The sequence below is a fragment of the Rhinolophus ferrumequinum genome, chromosome 6 (genome assembly GCF_004115265.2).
Source record: "Rhinolophus ferrumequinum isolate MPI-CBG mRhiFer1 chromosome 6, mRhiFer1_v1.p, whole genome shotgun sequence".
NCBI classification, from domain to species: Eukaryota; Metazoa; Chordata; class Mammalia; order Chiroptera; family Rhinolophidae; genus Rhinolophus; species Rhinolophus ferrumequinum.
This window is the reverse complement of record NC_046289.1, coordinates 57,276,001-57,296,112: the sequence shown is the minus strand read 5'-3', so window position 1 is coordinate 57,296,112 and position 20,112 is coordinate 57,276,001. Positions and strand designations below refer to the sequence as shown.

Below are 20,112 nucleotides of genomic sequence, written 5' to 3'. Positions count from 1 at the left end.
ACAATTTCACCATAAACTTCATGCCTTGGGTGGCAGCTCTTAATTGGGTGGGAACTCAAAACCTGGAGCTTCTTCCTGAGGAGTGCACCCCAACTTTTAAGATCTTCACCTGAGAGGTGAGCTCTGAAAACATCCAGTTTTGAAAGCCAACGGGGTAATCATGAGATTCACAGGCTATAACAACCTGAGAAATGTCTCTGACTCAGCTGCCCCAGGCCTCAGCATGGAAGCAGCTGACGTTATATGACTGAGGCTCATTTGCTAATCTTTTTTATTATTATTATTAAAATTTATTGGGGTAACAGTGGTTGGTAAAATTACATAGGTTTCAAGTGTACAATTCTGTAATACATTATCTATATCTCACATTGTGTGTTCACAATCCAGAGTCAGTTCTCTTTCCATCACCATGTATTTGACCCCCTTTACCAGAAGGTAAGGGGGTAGGGGAGATAGTAGAAGAGGATAAAAGGGGGTCATTTGCTAATCTTAAAGAATAGGCCTGAGCGGCAGACATCTAACAGCATACATCTAAGAGCCAGCATCTTTTTTTTTTAATGCTAGGCTTTTCTATCTAAAGGTAAATATATAGTAAAAGTAGTGGATTAATCACTTATAAATCTAGTAGGAAAGTCTGTAGTATGTTGGTGGTAGAAACACAAAGGAGGGGAAGAAAAGTGAAAGACAGTCACAAAAAAACCCTCATGACCATGATATAGTTTTGCATTCCCAATTAAGTCATATTTTCCTTCATTTAGTCATGGAAGCATGACATAATATAGATGGCATGACTTGCAATTATCCATATTTTTTTTATATCTTTCCCCCACCACCAACTCATATCTACTATTTCCATCAGCCCCTTTTTAAAACCCACCTACTCCCAGAAATCCTCTCTGACTAAGCCTGGTTGATGGGATCACTCCTGCCCTCTACACTTGTGGAATATCGTGCTTGGCTTTTTAAGTCAATCCTGGGTACTGTATCGTGACTCCCTCAAATTAAGATGCTTTATGCCCCAGCCCAATGCTATCATGAATCCATGTGTGGACCTCAAAAGCCAGCTAGAAAGTGGGAAGCAGCGAAAGAACAGGATAAAGAGTAGGGGAATCCTGCAGTTTGGCATGTGGTTTGCAGGTTCCAGGCCTCCTCCCAAGGTCTCAACTATGTGGCTGTTGGCAGTAAGCCTAACTGCAGACCTAGCTTCTGGGATGAGCCTGCAAATGTAAGATACTTAGTTCCTCTAGCCTAACAGAGCCATGGAAGCCTGTGGCTGATCCAAATAGTACTTTTTGCAAGACTGGCTGAATTAATCAGGGGTATGGTATTTACCTCTATCATTCCTGAAGATAGCTCCCAGTTCCTAATCTGAATGAGAATGAATCTTGCTGTTGAGTTTATTTTTCAAAACTTTTTTACTTGTTTTTAAAATCATGATCAAACTAAATTGAATTAAGAACAATGAGTTTAAGATACTTACAATAAAGAAATTTTAATTAACTTTAGGTTTAAAAATACATTTTACCAAATACATTTTACCAAAATTATTTTTAATATTTGCTGTTCATAGCATCTTGTCTGACTTGAGACCCATCTATAGATTGATTCAGGGTCATAGTCCCTTTGGTTCTCAGTATAATATCAGATTACTGTGGGGTAAAAAGGATTAAGAATTAGATTTTAAAAGTTAAATTCGTGTGATCTGAAGAGTAAATCCATCTAAAAGATTTCTGCACCACGCAGGATACTGTAAAAAATATGCTCCACAGCTCTTTCCAAGTAGGTTTATCCCTTTTCCAGAACGCTTAGGAACCTTATTCCTGGGGTGTTACTGCCATCTAGTGGAAATTTTACTAAATGTGAAATAAAGGCTTTCTTAACCCTTTTGTCACGACGGTGGAATATATCCAAATGAATATTTCCATCCACTGACTGCGATGGAAACTTCCAGAAAGGAAGTTTAGGAAAGCAGATGTACATTTTTCTATATTTTTGTGATTTTCAAGAATGAATAACAATAGGAAATTTTTATACATAAAAATAGTATCATTTACATACAAAGTAGCTCAAATTGTTATTAAATGCATAAAATACGTAGTCAAAATATCAGCTTTTTGTTTTTTTGTGGATTTTTGACACATCTTAGGGGAAAAACTTGAAATCAATTTACACAGCTAAAGAGTTAAGGCTAATTTTTCTCCCCCACCTCTCTCACCACCCATTCTTTCCTTTTTCTCTTTCTCTCTGTCCTAGGTGCATTTAGGTGCACCCAGAATAGAAAAGGTTTGGTCATTCATTGGGAACCTCCTTGAAATTTGGGGCTTTGTGTCAATAAGGCAACAATATTTCTATTCAGCCAAAGCTGATTTTTCAGAACCTCATGTAATAGAATTTTGAAATTAAATATTTTTGTATAAATGACAAGAAAAACAAGGTGAAAAATAAAAAATATACGTGGTATGCTACCTTTTGTAAGACAGAAGGTGAAATAAGAAAATATATGCTCACAATATTATATGTTAATTGAATCTCAATAAAGCTGGAAAGAAAAATATGTGCCTATTTTTACAAAATGAAATGCAGGAAGGATAAACCAGAAACTAATGGGATTGGTTACCTGGAGGGGGGAAACGGACATGAGTAGAAAAGATAGGGAAAACAATAGAACTACAGGTTTCCCCACTAGCCAAAAGTAGAGCATTCTATGAAATCTTTCATAAGCCAAAATGGAGTAAAGCAAAGAAGCAATTATCATTAATTTAAATAAAACATTTTTTGTGCGCTCTCAAAACCCAAACTCAATGCACTCAAAATGTCTTCATTTCATTCACCACGATCAAACCGCTTAATTATGTCCAGTTTTACGCTAAACATAACACCCTGAGGAGCTCTCTTAGGCTTTTCCAGTACTCAGGATACATCTTACTAACGATGCACAAAGTAAATCGAGATACAGCAGATGCTCCAAAACACAGTTCAAAGCTCTGGCTGCTTGATGCTGAGTGTAGTTCCAGGAGAAGGAGTTTGGTGGTGCCACTCTCACAGCTCCAAGTGTGTGCTGCCTGTATAACAGCTCGTGCAAAACAAACACTATTTTCAATTTTTTTCATAAAGCAAAAAAAACCTTTGGATTGTAACAACAGTTACAAATGTAGGTCTTTCACAAAAGTGAAATGGCAGAAAGAAAACTTTCAAAAAGCAGGGGATACCTGTTTTTCTTTTTTATAGTTTTGACTTTTGAACCGTGTAAATGTTTACACTTTCAAAATAAAAATAAATCAACAGGTTGGGATGACTCTAAACTGAACAGAAACAGAAACAAATCAACTTAAGCATGATCACACCAATAACATGACTACTTGAGACAAACAAAAAAATAACCATTCCACATAATTTTTTAATGTAAAACTCTAACTTTCAACCCTTGGGAGACGTTTTAAGGATAATAAGAACTGCAAGAAAACTTTCCACTTCACCTGGTAAGCTGTTGTTGGCAGTGCTATTGATTTAGTAATGAAACTATTTTTGTGAGTATTTTAGAATGCCAAATAAATAAATATACTGATGAAACTAGTTTTTCCACTATGGTAGTTTTGGTTTTTGTAAATAATAGAAAAGAATTACATGTTGAACTTTTTAAAAATCAATTAGTCTATACCCATCCTTTAGAAAAAGAAGAAAAAGACGGCATAGGAATGGCGGCAGTGAGGTGGACTTCTTGAGTTCTCCTCCGGAGCATATCACATACTGAACATCAATAACTCATTAAAGGACTCTCTGCTCATCACATACAACTGCTAAGAGTCTTGAACGAGGATTTCTTGAAGGTGGGCAAATTGGGCGAGCAGGGGAAGAGGGAAGGGAGCCAAGTGGAGACGTGGCCTGCATCCGCGGCTGCGGAGATGCAGGGGATCCCGGGATGGAACAGAGACCACAAGAGCCAGGAGGTGGGCTCTTTCCCTGCGTCCTGCAGCTGATCTCTCCCGCTGAGAGAGCAGCATATCCAGCATTTGAGGCAGTAACCTCAGCTGAGACCTCCAACTGGGCTCTAGATCAGACAAAGGACGTAAACTCCATACCTGGACCCCTCACCCCCACTCTCCCAATCCTACCCCCACCTTTCCAGAGACTTAAGCTAGCCCCTGAACTGAGGAGTAGTGTCAGATTACAAAGGAGCCCTAATGCACAGGATCTGGGAAGACCTGCGTGCAGCTCTGACCCAGGGAAGAGGCTGAGAAGAGTGTGATTTTTGCTGGGCTAGGAGAGAAGAGACTCCTCCACCCCCAGCCACCACCTTTTCTGGCCTGTGGGAAGAGTGTGACATGGCTGGGCTGGGAGACAGAAGACCCCTACATCCCCAGCCCCCACCCTTTCTGGCCTGCCTAGGGCGGGGCAATTACAACTGTGGAGACACTCCCAGGGATCAGCGGTAGGCAGCAGACACAGCTCTGGGCTTTCAGCAGCTCAGAAATCTCCCGCTTGCCACACACACATACACACACACACACACACACACACACACACGGAAGAAGTGCCCTAAGACTCAGGAGACCTGGGCACAGGGCTGGTTATGTTACTCTCAGTGCGCATATGGACAGGCAAGAGCAGAAACTGCACTGACTTTGTAGAAACTACAAACCCCTTAGCCCCACGCATCTAAATCTGCAGTCCCAAAGTCACTCTGGGCGCCAGGTGACCGGCTCTGCCTGGACAATACACAGAGGACTCTTTGGTACAGCAGAGGACAACTTGGAGATTACTTGGTGGGCTTAAGCCAAGACTGGCGCTGCTTTTTTTGTTTTGTTTTGTTTTTATATCTTTTGATATTTTTTCCTGTGTTGAGTGTGGGTTATCGGTTGTTTTTATGTGTGAATGTATTTGGTTTTTTCTTTGTTGTTGATGTTGTGTTTGGTGATTTGCTTTGTTCTGAAATTGCCCTACACCAGGGCCCAGCTCAAGAGGCACAAGGTTCAACACACCCAGAGGCCAACTCCAGACCAAACCAGAGTACTACCGGGTTTGACCCAGAAGTGACACACCCAGAGGGAATTCTCTACAGACACAAGAGCCCATAGAGGCCAACCCTCATTGAAGCGGTCAACCCTCACGCAGCAGAACATCTGCTATGGGCAGAGCCAAGTCTCAAAACTAGTCAGCCTAGAAGTCAATCCCACCTACAGGTTAAAAGCCATTAAAGATCAACTTTAACAGGATAATATACACACACAAGAGTCACATTTGGAGCACATGCAGAAGAGAAGAAGGAAGTGGTGCGAATCAAATACAAAGGATACATACTACATAAGATAACCCAGCAAAAACTAAGAACCCTAGGGGATCTACTTAATACATCAAAGAAAACACAGAGAGTCAGCCATAATGGGGAAACAAAGAAACATGTCCCAAATAAAAGAACAGAAGAAACCTCCAGAATTGGAACCAAATGAAATAGAGGTAACCAATCTATCAGAGACAGAGTTCAGAACACTGATGACAAGAATGTTTAAGGAGCTTAGTGACGACATAAAGAAGGATAGAGAAATCATAGTGAACAACAAGTTAGAACTAAAGAATACAATAGCTGAAATAAAGAACACACTTGAAGGAATTACCAGCAGGTTAGATGAAGCAGAGGATCGAATCAGTGACTTAGAAGACAAGTTAGCAGAGATCACCCAAACGGAACAACAAAAAGAAAAAAGAATAAAAAACAATGAAGATGATTTAAGAGATCTCTGGGATAACATCAAGCGCAACAACATGCACATCATAGGAATACCAGAAGGTGAAGAGAGGAAGCAAGGGATTGAGAACATATTTCAAGTAATAATGTCCGAAAACTTCCCTAACCTGGTGAAGGAAACCAACACACAAGCCCTGGAAGTGCAGAGAGTTCCAACCAGGATAAACCCAAACAGGTCCACACCAAGACACATTATAGTTAAAATGGCAAAGGTTAAAGACAAAGAGAGAATCCTAAAAGCAGCAAGAGAAAGACAGCGGGTTACATACAAGGAAACTCCTTTAAGACTATCAAATGACTTTTCTACAGAAACATTGCAGGCCAGGAGGGAGTGGCAGGAGATACTCAAAGTGATGGAAAACAAAGGCCTACAACCTAGATTGCTTTATCCAGCAAGGCTATCATTTAAAGTTGATGGAGAGATAAAGAGCTTTCCAGAAAAAAATAAGCTAAAGGAATTTATCGCCACCAAGCCAGCATTGCAAGAAATACTAAAAGGACTTCTGTAAATAGAAGAAAGATCAAAACAACCTAACTACAAATTTAAAAATGGCAATATCTATGTACCTATCAATAATCACTTTAAATGTAAATGGATTAAATGCTCCAATCAAGAGACATAGGGTGGCTGACTGGATAAGACAGCAAGACCCTTGTATATGCTGTATACAAGAGACTCACCTCAGAACAAAAGACACACACAGGCTGAAAGTGAAGGGTTGGAGTAAGATATTTCATGCAAATGGAAACGAGAAAAAAGCTGGAGTTGCAATACTTATATCTGACAAAATAGACTTTAAAATGAAGCATATACTAAAAGACAAAGATGGGCACTATATAATAATAAAGGGATTGATCTGACAAGAGGACATAACCTAGTAAACATCTATGCACCCAACATAGGAGCACCTAAATATATAAAACAGATATTGACTGACATAAAGACAGAGATCAACAGTAACACTATTATAGTAGGGGACTTCAACACACCTCTGACAACAAGGGACAGGTCTTCCAGACAGAAAATCAATATGGAAACAACGGCCTTAAATGACACATTGGACCACTCGGATTTAATCAATATTTTCAGAGCATTTCACCCCAAAGCTGCAGAATACATGTTCTTCTCAAGTGCACATGGAACATTTTCCAAGATAGACCACATGTTAGGCCACAAAACAAGTCTAGATAAATTTAAGAAAATTGAAATCATACCAATTGTCTTCTCTGACCACAGTGCTCTGAAATTAGAAATTAACTATAGGAGAAAAACTGGAAGACACACCAATTCATGGAGGCTGAATAACATGTTACTAAATAATGAATGGGTCAACCATAAGATCAAGGAAGAAATCAAAAGATATCTCGAGACAAATGAAAATGATAACACGACAACCCAAAATCTATGGAATGCAGCAAAAGCCATCCTAAGAGGGAAATTCATAGCATTGCAGGCCTACCTAAAGATACAAGAAAAATCACTAATCAATGGTTTATCTTCACACTTAAGGGATCTGGAAAAAGAACAGCAAAATAAGCCCAAAGGGAGTACAACGAAGGAGATAATAAAGATCAGAGCAGAAACAAATGAAATAGAAACCAGAAAAACAATACAAAAGATCAATGAATCCAAGAGTTGGTATCTAGAGAAGATAAACAAAATCGAAAAACCTTTAACCAGACTCATCAAAAAAAAAAGACAGAGAGAACCCAAATTAATAAAATCAGAAATGAAAAAGGAGAAGTGACAACAGACACCACAGAAATGCAAAAAAATTTAAGAAATTACTATGAGTAACTATATGCCAACAAATTTGACAATCTGGAAGAAATGGACTATTTTCTAGAAGCATACAACTTTCCAAGGCTAACTCAAGAAGAAACGGAAACCTGAATAGGCTGATTACCACCAGGGAAATTGAATCAGTAATCAACAATCTCCCAACAAACAAAAGCCCTGGACCAGATGGCTTTACAGATGAATTTTATAAAACATTCAAAAAAGAATTATCACCTATTCTCATCAAGCTCTTCCAAAAAATCCAGAAGGAGGGAAGGCTCCCAAACACCTTTTATGAGGCCACTATCACCCTGATCCCCAAATCAAAGACACTACAAAAAAATAAAACTACAGGCTGATATCCCTAATGAACATAGATGCAAAAATCCTCAACAAAATATTAGTGAACAGAATTCAGCAATACATTAAAAAGATCATATACTATGATCAAGTGGGATTCATTCCTGGTATGCAAGGGTGATTCAACATCCCCAAATTAATTAATGTGATACACCACATTAACAAAATGAAAAATAAAAATCATACAATCATATCAATGGATGCAGAAAAAGCATTTGACAAAATCCAGCAGCTATTTATGATAAAAACCCTTATGAAAGTGGGAATAGAGGGATCATATCTCAACATAATAAAGGCCATATATGATAAACTCAGAGCTAACATCATACTCAATGGGGAAAAGCTAAACCCATTCCCCTTAAGATCAGGAACAAGGCAAGGTTGCCCACTTTCTCCACTTCTATTCAACGTAGTGCTAGAAGTTCTAGCCACAGCAATCAGACAAGAAAAAGAAATAAAAGGCATCCAAATTGGTAAGAAGTAAAATTGTCATTATATGCAGATGACATGATACTATATAGAGAGAACCCTAAAGACTCCACCAAGAAACTATTAGAGCATGATAAATGAATTTAGTAAAGTAGCAGGATACAAAATTAATATTCAGAAATCAGTTGCATTTGTATATACCAATAATAAAATATCAGAAGGAGAAATTAAGAAAACAATCCCATTCACAATTGCTTCAAAGACTATAAAATATCTGGGAATAAATTTAACCAAAGAAGTAAAAGATCTGTACTCAGAAAATTATAAGACACTGAAGAAAGAAATTAAAGAAGATACAAATAGATAGAAACACATACCATGTTCATGGATAGGAAGAATTAATATAGTTAAAATATCCATACTGCCTAAGGCAATATGCATATTCAACGCAATTCCTTTAAAACTACCAAGGACGTTTTTCACAGAAATAGAACATTTAATCCTAAAATTTACATGGAACCATAAAAGACCCCAGAGAGCCTCAGCAATCTTGAGAAATAAGAGCAAAGTGGGAGGTATAATACCTGACATCAAATTATACTACAAGGTTACAAAGCATGGTATTGGCATAAAAACAGACACATAGATCAATGGAACAGAATAGAGAGCCCAGAAATAAATCCATGCCTATATAGTCATTTAATCTACAACAATGGAAGCAAGAATTTATGGTGGGTTAAAGACAGTTTATTCAATAAATAGTGCTGGGAAACCTGGACAGACACATGCAAAAAAAAATGAAGCTGGACCATCTCCTTATACCATATACAAAAATAAATTCAAAATGACTTAAAAACTTAAATGTAAGATCTGAAACCATAAAATTCCTAGAAGAAATAGGAAGAAACTTTACAGACATTACCCGGAGTAAGATTTTTACTAATATATCCCCTCACGCAAGGGAAGTAAGAGAAAAATAAACATGTGGGATTACATCAAACTAAAAAGTCTTTTCACAGCAAAGGAAATCATCAATAAAACAAAAAGGGACCCTACTGAATGGGAAAAGATATTTGCCAATGATATATCCGATAAGGGGCCAATATCTGAAATTTATAAAAAACCCACTCAACTCAACTCCAAAAAAACAAACAACCCAATTAAAAAATGGGCAGAGGACATGAAGAGACGTTTTTCTAAAAAGGACATACAGATGGCAAACAGACATATGAAAAAATGCCCAACCTCACGAACCATCAGAGAAATGCAAATAAAAACCACAATGAGATACCACCTCACCCCAGTCAAAATGGCTATCATCAATAAAGCAACAAACAACAGTTCTGGCAAGGATGTGGAGAAAAGGGAACCCTTGTGTACTGTTGGTGGGATTGCAGATTGGTGCAGCCACTATGGGAAACAGTATGGAGGTACCTCAAAAATCTGAAAATGGAATGCCTTATGATCCAGCAATTCCACTCCTAGGTATCTATCCAGAGAAATCCAAAACTCTAACTCAAAAAAATGTATTCACCCCTATGTTTATTGCATCACTATGCATAATAGCCAAGACATGGAAACAACTAAATGCCCATCGATAGACGACTGGATTAAGAAACTGTGGTACATTTATACAATGGAGTATTACGCAGCCATAAAGAAGAAAAAAATCTTACCATTTGCAACAACATGGATGGATCTAGAGAACATTATGTTAAGTGAAATAAGTCAGACAGAGAAAGACAAATACCATATGATCTCACTTATACGTGGAATCTAAAGAAAAGAATAAATGAACAAATCAGAAAGTCTCAGAGACATAGAGGAAAAACTGAGGGTTGCTAGATGGGAGGGGTGTGGGGATAAGGGGGGAGGTGAGGGGATTAGAAAGCACAATCGGTAACCACAAGATTGCCACGGGGATACGAAAGTCAGTTTGGGGAATGTAATCAATAATGTTGTAAAGACTTTGTAGGGTATCCGATGGACACTTGTCTCATTAGGGAGACCACCTCAGGGATGATGTAGATACCTGATCACTGCACTGTACACCTGAAGCTGAAGCTGAACAATAACGAATGTCAACCACAAGTTTATATGTATATATACATATTATGCATATAGTTACAAGAAGTTGAGTACAGCATTAGGAATAGAGACAGTGGAAATGTAATGGCTGTGTGCGATGTCAGAGGAATAGTGGATGGGGGGAGGGGGGTTGACACAGTGTGAGGGATATAAATAATAAATGTCTATTACATTGTTTTGTGCACCTGAAACTAATTAAAGAAGAAGAAGAGGAGGAAGAGGAAGAGGAAGAGGAAGAAGGAGAAGAAGAAGAAGAAGAAGAAGAAGACAAAGAAAAATAGAATACTTTGTATACTAGCACCTAACTAGGAGTCAGAAAACTTGGGTCATAGTCTCCTCTCTAGAACTGACTTGCTGTGTGTATGGCCTTCAGCACATTGGTTAATCTCCCTAAATCTTAATTCACTCATCTGAAAATGAGAATAATAATATCTGCACTACCTGCTTCACTCTGAAGTAGTATGCACCTAGTACACTTTAAATAACTGCTAAATTAATAAGTGAGTAACTGAATAAATACATTCATCTGGAGGTGTTCTGTGTGCCATATCAAATCACATCTGGAACTCAAGAGAGAGGAAGGGCTCAATCTGTCAACTTGAGAGTCCTCAGCATCCATAGGAATAGATGAGGCCGCATAGAAAGAGATGGAGACAAGAAAGTTGAAGACATAACGCTAAGAAACATTTACGTTTAAGAATTAGACGAGAGGAAGATATTACAAGAGAAGGAAAAATAGGAACAAAGGGGAAAGGAGTAAAGAATTTACCAACACACTCCGGGATGGAAAATAGTGCATTGTGGCCGGGACTGGCAGTTCTGGGTTGCAATGAGAAGTTTAAAGAGGAGAGAGAGTGTTGTTGAACAAGTAGAAAATAAATTTTGTGAAGCATGCATATTAGCATGAGAAGCGATAATCATTGCACTAGGATTTTCCCCTCAATTAGAATTCAACACCAAATCAAATGCATTCTGATCAGAACTAATTAGAGGAAACACATTTTTCTCAAATTATATTTTGTCTGGATTGTGTAGTTATCAAGCACAACTGGGATGCCAGAAAAAGGGGGACCCTGCTCTTCATGTCTAATACCAACCAATTGTTCCCAGTTTCTCCTCTCCTTCATTGTCCAAAAGAAGGGCCAATGTCAGCATATGCCATCTCCACCAAACTCTCACCATTTTCCTCCCTGAACACCTACATCTTCTGTATGTCCGTACCCAAATGCCCCCATGACAGGCATTCAACAGGATAGCAACACTCACATTTCAAGAAATGTGACTGATACATGGTACACAACACAGTCGGAGATGAACCTTCCTATAAAGCACTGAATGAGTCAGTCACACAATATTCCTATTTATAGTACATTAATGTCACAAACGATGCAGGCTTCATAACCTACACATTTCTATGGATAACAGTCTATGTGCATTAGGTGCCTTCAGGCCTACAAAATTAACACAAGGCACTGTGGGAGCTCAGGTAACTTCCTGATAAAGGTCCTTGGCCAACATGTGACAAATGAGGACTTGAACCCAGGTCCTCAGACTTCATTACTTTTCTTTTCTTCATTACTTTATTATTTCGCATGACTTCACTCCAGAAGTTGAATTCTAGTTGGGAAGGCAAAACTAACAGGCATGAAACAATCAAGAGCCAAGCTGCATAGCAGGTTTGTACGTTCAGTACAAGGAATAGATCTATATGGGATGGAGGATTTAAAAGATTTTGGGAACACTTTTTTCATGTGAGGTCTACAGGGGAGTCCAATATGTAAAACAGAAATACGTGGAGCTGCTCGGATTGGTGCTAGGGTGGGGTGCCAGCCCCTCCCCCATGCTCTGCAATGGATTCTCCTTGACAGCCCTGCAGAAGGCCTGGGGCTCTGCAGAGCAGTTTGGAAACCATGGGGCTAAATCAGTGGTTCTGCAAGTGTAGCCCCTACACCAGCAGCAACAGCACTGTCTCATGTCTTCTTAGAAATATGAATTCTTTGGCCCCACCCAAGACTTCTTGAATCCGAAATTCTGAAGGTGGGGCTTAACAAGCTGTGTTTTAGCACGTTCTCTGGGTAATCTCGATGCCCAAACAGTTTGAGAACCAGTGGGCTACTTCATCTCCATAAAGTCATAGGGGGAAACTACCTGCTTTGAAAAAACATTTGAGGTTGGGAGTAGGGACTTTGAAGGGAGTTGGGAACTGCCGCTGGGAGGCCTTCTCTAAGACATCAGCGGAGATGGATGAATTCAGGTAAAGCAGCAGAGAAGTCCTGACCACGGCTGGCAGGTAGGTGTCAGCGTGCACTCCCAGTAATCACATCTGCCCCCTGAATGCCTCAGAATAAGAGAGAGAAGAGAGTGAGCATTTGAAGTAACCTAGCGCTCTGTGTAGAAAGTCTAAGGAAAAGAGGAGTCTAGGAGACCACAGTGAAGTGACTGGCTATGAGGGGACTAGACATGGGGTGAAGGTAACAAGGAGGTTCAGTGGATGGGGGGGCTTGGGAGAGACAGAGATTGGGCAGCTTCCCTAAGGGGACGGGGGTGGAGAAGTCTCATTGTTTGGGTTCTCAGGGTGGAAACAGTCCTAAGTTACATCAAAGCCCAAGATTTGGCTCTACATCATGCTTCACAGTTGAATTTATATTTCTAAATGGACAAACGTGCATAGAAACCATTTCTATATAATAAACAAAATGAAAAGTTGTATTTTTTTCTGCATTCAAAAATATTTCAATTTCTATCTTTTTTTTATATGTTGGTGTAATGTTGTCTTCATCCTATCTTGAAAAGGACTATATTTTCCTTTTTGTGTGTATTTTTCCTTTTTTGTACCAGGGGTGCCAAAAAAAATGTATACAAGAGGAGACTTTGGTCAACGTTGCTCAAGTAGTAGTTCACCATAATCGGAAGTGTCTGGATGCTGATGGTAACCATTTTGAGCACCTCTTGTAATTGCAGAAGTCGAACGTGACTTGTATTCATCTTTTGTTATCAGTACATATTGTTTTACAGTTTTAATACAGTTTTCTTTTCTTAAAATGTATATACATGTTTTTATATTTTTGTGGTAAAATATACATAACATAAAATTAACCATTTTAATAATTTTTAAGTGTACAGTTCAGTTATACTTTCCTTTTTGGTGCTAAAATGTCATTTTTTATGAAAAATAATAAAAACAGACTGTGGCTGGTTGGGAGGAAGCTGTTTTCACTTGAAAAATTAAAAAGTTGGTACTTTATTTTAGGTTCCTAACTTTGCTTTGATGCTACTGGACTAAGAAATCCAGACATCTATGAACCACTGCCTTAAAAGAGAGCTGGGATCTAGAAGGGTGGAGAGTTCGGGGATGGAAAGAGGCAAGAACAAAGCCATGCAGAGGGGAACGTGCAGGGCATTTTTTGGAGGGTGCACAGGAAGCATGTGACCCTATGGGGTTGGCAGCCATCTTCGCATCATGACTAGAGAGCTTACATGACAACAGAGGAGGTGGAACAGAGAAATGGGAAACTGGGTCTAAGTCCCAGCACTTACACCACAGATGAAGGCCCACCTAAAGCCTATCCTACCCCTGGACTCTGAGGTTACTTCTTAAATTTCTGTTTCTGCTTGAGCCAGTTTGGGTCTTGTTTTCTTTCACTTGCAACTGAAAAACTAGTGATGGACAAGGCTAAAGTGATCCTCAGAATAAGGGAAAAGAAAGTGGGCATTTGCAGTAGTCCAGGACTCTGGAGTGCAGCTTCTTCAGGGACAAGAGGAGTCTAGGAGGCTTTTGAAGTGACTAGCAATGAAGGGGTGGCATTGGGATGGAAAGGGAGGGTGGGCCCTGAGCTTCAACATGAAAGAAGAGGAGCCCACCGAAATGGTTTCTGTCCTGAGCCCTACTTTGATTAACACCACCACCTTCTCAAGGATAAGGAAGGCCCCCAGCTCCTCCCAGGGAAATGATGCAACCGCTCACTAGATGGTGGTCGGATCTGCTATGGAAGAGTTGGGAAAAGGTAGACAAAGAGTTGTTTGAGCAGGTCCCAGGGATTAAAAAAAGAGGGGGGGCTAAAACATGGGGAAGGGAAAGACTGGGGGAGACGGGAAGAAGAAAGAAAATTGCTGAAAACAAAGAGAACATAGATAAAACCTAGAGAATAGGAGGGCAGCATAACATGGTTGCTAAGAGTGGGTCCTGGGACCAAACAGATACCATTTCCAAAACCCACGCATCACGTACTAGCTGTCTTAATTCACCTCGCTAAGCATCCCTTTCCTATCTGTAAGTGAGCATGAAAGTGCCACCTTTAAATGACTGTGAGGCTCCAAAATATAACATAAGGAAGCGCCTAGCAGAGTGTCTGGCAGGAGTAGGCATTCTTATTTGTATCTCCTAAGGATGAGATGGATGAATGCAGGAAGACAGGAGAGGAAGAAAGTAAAACACTTTTTTTACTCAGATCCTGACCCTCCTCAATAGCAAGCAGCAAATATTCACTCTGTTTAGAAGCACCACTAAGGAAAAGAAAGGATCACACTAAAAGAAATGGCATTTGAGAAATGCCAGTAACATTTACTTCATTTCCTCTGCGTTGCCCTATTCTCTGACGGAGCCACAGTAAAAGTGTGTTGAATTGGGCTGACAATAGTGTAGAATCTTCAACATACAAGGATGGAGGGTTCGGGGGAGGATCACTTAACAGAATAAAATATTAAAACAAATCAAAATATCCCTGGGTTTGGATTTCAGTTGGCAAAGTATGGCATTACCTCACGCCAAATTTGGTCTAGCTGGGCCAGGCGCTGCCAACTCAGACTAGAGCGCCCTCTCCTCGTCCTGCACCCAGGGGCTGGGTGAGCTGGAGGTGACAATCGCTGGTGCTTTTGTTGTTCGACCCTGCCATCCTTGCCTCGGGAGACCGCCTGGCAATCGGGTTGGGGTTGGGCGGGGGCCAGGGGAGGGAGGTAGCAGATCTGAGGAACAAACAATGACCTGGCTGAAAGCACCCGGGACCAGGAAGGAGAGAGATGGGAATCTGATTTGGCGGTGCACCTGGTACCCGTTACTAATACAACAGGGCTATCTCGCATTATAAAGCACTTTACTGATAATAACAGTAAGTCATTTCTATAAGGCACTCTATTACGGTAGCAATAAGTGATAGCCCTACGTCTGCATTATCTCCTCCAATCTTCTCAACGTCCGCTCAGAGCATCTTATCATCATTTGTATAAGGAAACTGTGGCTCCGAGGTGTAAAGTACTTTGGCTACAGCGCAGGAGAGTTCAGACTTGACCCCAGACCTCCAGATTCGGACGGAGAAGTGGCCGAGACACCGTCGAGACGCGGAGCCGCCTTCCCAGCCGAGGATCGACCGCAGGGGCGGGGCGGGAGCGCAGGTGGCGGCACCCCCACGAGAGGGCGGGCTCAGCGGGCAGGTTGCGCCCGGAACCTTCGGCAGCTCACACGCCACTCCACCTACCCGAGAGCCCGCGACGGTGCTGGGAGCCAGGTCCCCCAGCCGTTCCCCCAGCCTCTCCGTGCGCCCCTGCGCAGCCCGCCCGCCATCCACCAGGAGCCCGCCCCGCCGCCGCGCTGCACGACCAGAGTGCGCCCTCTTCCCTTGCAGGGACAGGGGGCCCCGCCACTGTCATGCTGCCGGTCTTCTACACGGTGCTGGCGGGGTTGCTGCTCCTGCCGCTGGTGGTGAATCTCTGTTGCCCCTACTTCTTCCAGGACACGGGCTACTTCCTCCTGTTGGCCGGCTTGGCCCGGCGGATACGCAGCTACGGGCAACCGGGGCAGGTGCGCACCATCCTGCATGTCTTTCTGGAGAAAGTGCGCCAGACTCCACACAAGCCTTTCCTGGTCTTCCGCGATGAGACGCTCACCTACGCCCAGGTGGACCGACGCAGCAACCAAGTGGCGCGGACGCTGCACGACCACCTCGGCCTGCGTCAAGGAGACTGCGTGGCGATCTTCATGGGCAATGAACCCGCCTACGTATGGCTGTGGCTGGGGCTGCTCAAGCTGGGTTGTGCTATGGCGTGCCTCAACTGCAACATCCGCGCGAAGTCCCTGTTGCACTGCTTCCAGTGCTGCGGGGCGAAGGTGCTGCTGGCCTCGCCAGGTGAGCCCGGGGACGGCTCGGCCCTGGCATTGGGCTCCTCTGCGCCTTGAAAACCCACCACAGCGCAGGGTACGGCGTTCGAGGGGGAGGTTCAAATCGGACCTGGAGGTGTAGAAGAAGGGGATGGCAACCCTTCCTCGAAATGCTAATTAATGATCAGTAGAACCACCAGTTGTGGAAACTGACCATGAGGCCCTGTTAAGCACTATACATACAGTGTTGCTTTTAATTCTCACAACAGGTAGGGTTTACTGTCGTACTTTGTAGATGAGACCATTGGGGCCGGAGAGGTGAAGCCTTATACTCCAGATCACAGAGCTGGGAGCACAGGGTTGACAAGGGAGATTTACCACCAGAGCCCAGTCTCTTAGCCAAGACTTGATAACATCTGCATTAAAATGCAAAGAGTCTTGACTGAACACCAGTGGATCCACAAAAACTGTTCCCACTTCTGCTGCTTGATTGGCTGTGTGATCATGGGAAAATCCCTTCCCCTCTCTGATCCTTGGTTTCTTCATCTGTAATGAGGCAGTCTTCAAGGCTGCTTCCAGCCCTCAAGTGCGGTTAGCCTCCCTGGATTCTCACTGCAGAGAGAAGGTGACCCTACTTAGTCCCACGGAGAAGACTTTGGGGATGGGCTGCAGTGCCCTAGTGACCCCCTATTATCTCTTGGTTCTGTTAACCTCCTGCCACATTTCAATAATACCTGAAATGGTTCATACCTTCATGCTACAGTGGCAACCAGGCCAGAAAGAAACCAAAAACTGTGACCCAGGGGCTGCTGGTTTTCTCTTCCCAGAAAGCTTCTCTCTGCACTTACATAAGGACCAGCAGTAAAAAGAGGCCTAGCCAGGTGTGGGCTGAAAGACATGGAGGAATAGAGAGGCAGAAAGCCTCACCTTTTGGGAATGCCTTTCTGTACCAAGCCTTATGCTGGATGCTTTTATGAGAGATAACATATCCTTACCCCGGTTACACAATTGAGGAAATTGAGGCTTAAAATTCCAACCTACGTCTGTCTAACTTCAATGTCCATGACTTTCCCTGTGTCATGCTACCTTCCTGTACATAGCCGTAAAGCAGTAGAGCTGGAAGGGATCAAGCATCCATCTGCTTTCCCCCTTCATTTCATCTCTCCCCCTTTATCTCATAGTTGAGGACATGGAGGCAAGCTAAGTAGTTTGCCTAGTGTCACAGAAAGATGAGATATCTATTCACTTGTGAGGAACCAGAAAACCTGTTTCCCCCAAAATGAAGGTTTTGTATAAAGTTTAAAAACGGGGACAGTTTTAAAGGCAACCAAGTTATTTGAAACTGATGGTCCTTTCAAGAAAACTCCCAACAATTTCTAGTTGCCTGAGAAAAGAGACAACTTCACTACTTCCTAACTAGAAGACTCTAGTAAATCTGTTACTTTACCAGTCGATTCAGAGGGAAGTTATTAGTTCAATGATCTTTGTACTATTCCAGGCAGGACTGAAATACTATTAAACTCCATAGTACAGTCAGGCACCGCTTAACGATGGGAATATGGTCTGAGAAATGCATCATGAGGTGATTTCGTCATTGTGTGGATATCATAGAGTGCACTTACACCTAAGCTATATGGTATAACACCATCATATATGCGGTTCATCATTGATCAAACCATCATTACGCAGGACATGACTGCATCCCAGGCCGCCTGTGAGGAAGGTCAAGGACTGGGAGTTTTGTTGACAAAGAAGCTCGAGTTTAAATGACTATAATAGATGGCTCTGTAATCAAGTCGGAAATACAACCAGATAACTCCTTCTCCACCCAGGCAGCAGTCCTCCGTTGTTGGGCATTATGTTTAGGTTAGTGTACATGTACTTTCCTTTCCAGTGGACCTATGGGATTCTCTGGCAGTAAACTGACCTTTGAGAGAGGACACACATTTGCAAAACATTCAGTTTTTCCAAATCACTGAGAGACTATTGCACAACATGCAGAATTACTCTCTGAATGGAAACAGTTATTGCAAAGGTGGTAACAGAGTCCAAAGTTGCATGGTTAGTAAATATGCCCATGTGTAAATGTGTTGAATTGACTGGTTCTTAGAATTCTTTAAAGTTGGAAGGTATCTCAGAGATATTCTAATTCATTACCTTCTCACTTTAATGAGTGTGTTATACTTCAATAGAAACTTTAGAAAATAAATTTTAGTGAACATAAGAATCACCGGGAAAGCTTATTTTGAAAAACTGATTCCTGAACCCCATTCCCAAAAAACACTGATTCCGTAGGACTGCGGGGGGACCCAGAAATATGTATTTTTGTAAGCCCCACCCCACTCCCAGATGATTTTGAAGCAGATGATCTGAGTGAGGACTAGACTTTGAGAAACAGTCTAGTTTCCCCTTGTTCTATAGCTGAACAAAGACCCAAAGGGGTGATATCATTTGCACAAGGTCACATGGCAAGTTAGCAACAGAGAACTGGGGACAGAACTCAAATTTTTTTCTCTCTTCCAGGGTACTTTTCTTCTGTTACACCATCTGAACATGGTAAATAAAGATGAGGAGTTTTAGAACTATTGGAGTGGTGACAATTCAACAGGATTTGATTCTAGACTTTGAATTTTGGCCACAGGGCTTGCAAGTTAATACATGTCCTTGAGTTCTGACTGTCACATTCTGGAATGTATGTAAAGGACCAGGACGGTGGTATTAATCATGAGGATTGATCCAGTTGTCATAAATCTGGGGGACCTGTAAAGCTTAACAGGGCTCAACTCTATCAGGAATTTCAATATCCACTTATTTCTTCAGAAGTTACTATACTTACCAAAAGTCGAAAATTCACAAACATTTCCCTGAATATAAAAGAAGCACCCTTCTCCCAGAGAATATGTTCTTTCTGTAGTACATTTCAGAATCCTTCTCCATGGCAGGGTATGATGTAAATAATCTCATGGAAAAATTGCCTTCACTTATTTGAACCTGTGTTGTTGTTGATAGAAACCAACTTGGTGGTCTGGTAGTTTTTCAAGCAACTTCCCAAACATAGAATATGAGGAAGGTAGGAAAGCATATTTTATTTCATACAACATAGGATATTTTGTACAAACATCCAAAAGAGTCCCGCAAATAGTAAGTTTGCTGTATTTCCATTTACGCTAGCGTTAAGAGCATCAGTAATCTAGCTCTTCTACTGGAAGGATAACCCAGGTCTTCTTCATCAGCTCACTGCATCAGTCAAAGTCTACACTGTCTGACTCAACATAGCCATGAAAGGTTCTGCAAGGCTTTATTAATGATTAAAGATGCTTTCTATTGCAAGACTGAGATCGAGGGAGGTTATAAAATGTCCCAGATTACCTTTGACCTGGTTTTGCAAGGTTGTGAAAAACAAAATTGGACCTCCTTGAAGCAATGTGATAAAGGAAAATGCTTCCAATAATTTTCAAAAGTATTGCATTATTGAACATTCCAAAACGGGAAAGCTTCATTATAAAACTAGTGTCAGGACCAAGGAAAAGTCTTGTCACACAAACTTTTGAGGTTAGATTGAGAAAAGCAAATGGTACAACAATTTAATTTCAAATCAAGAAACATTTAGAGAGTCCCCAC

General features: G+C 41.4%; 1 protein-coding gene across 1 annotated transcript in view; it reads left to right on the top strand.

Annotated features, from left to right (window-relative positions):
- Positions 1-15,830: 15,830 nt before the first annotated feature.
- The window catches only part of SLC27A2 (solute carrier family 27 member 2), a 36,575-nt gene continuing 32,293 nt past the window's right edge, over positions 15,831-20,112 (top strand). The window contains exon 1 of the mRNA XM_033109255.1: positions 15,831-16,519. Coding sequence (XP_032965146.1) covers positions 16,042-16,519 — 478 coding nt within the window. The 5' untranslated portion in view covers positions 15,831-16,041. The remainder of the gene's footprint in view (positions 16,520-20,112) is intronic.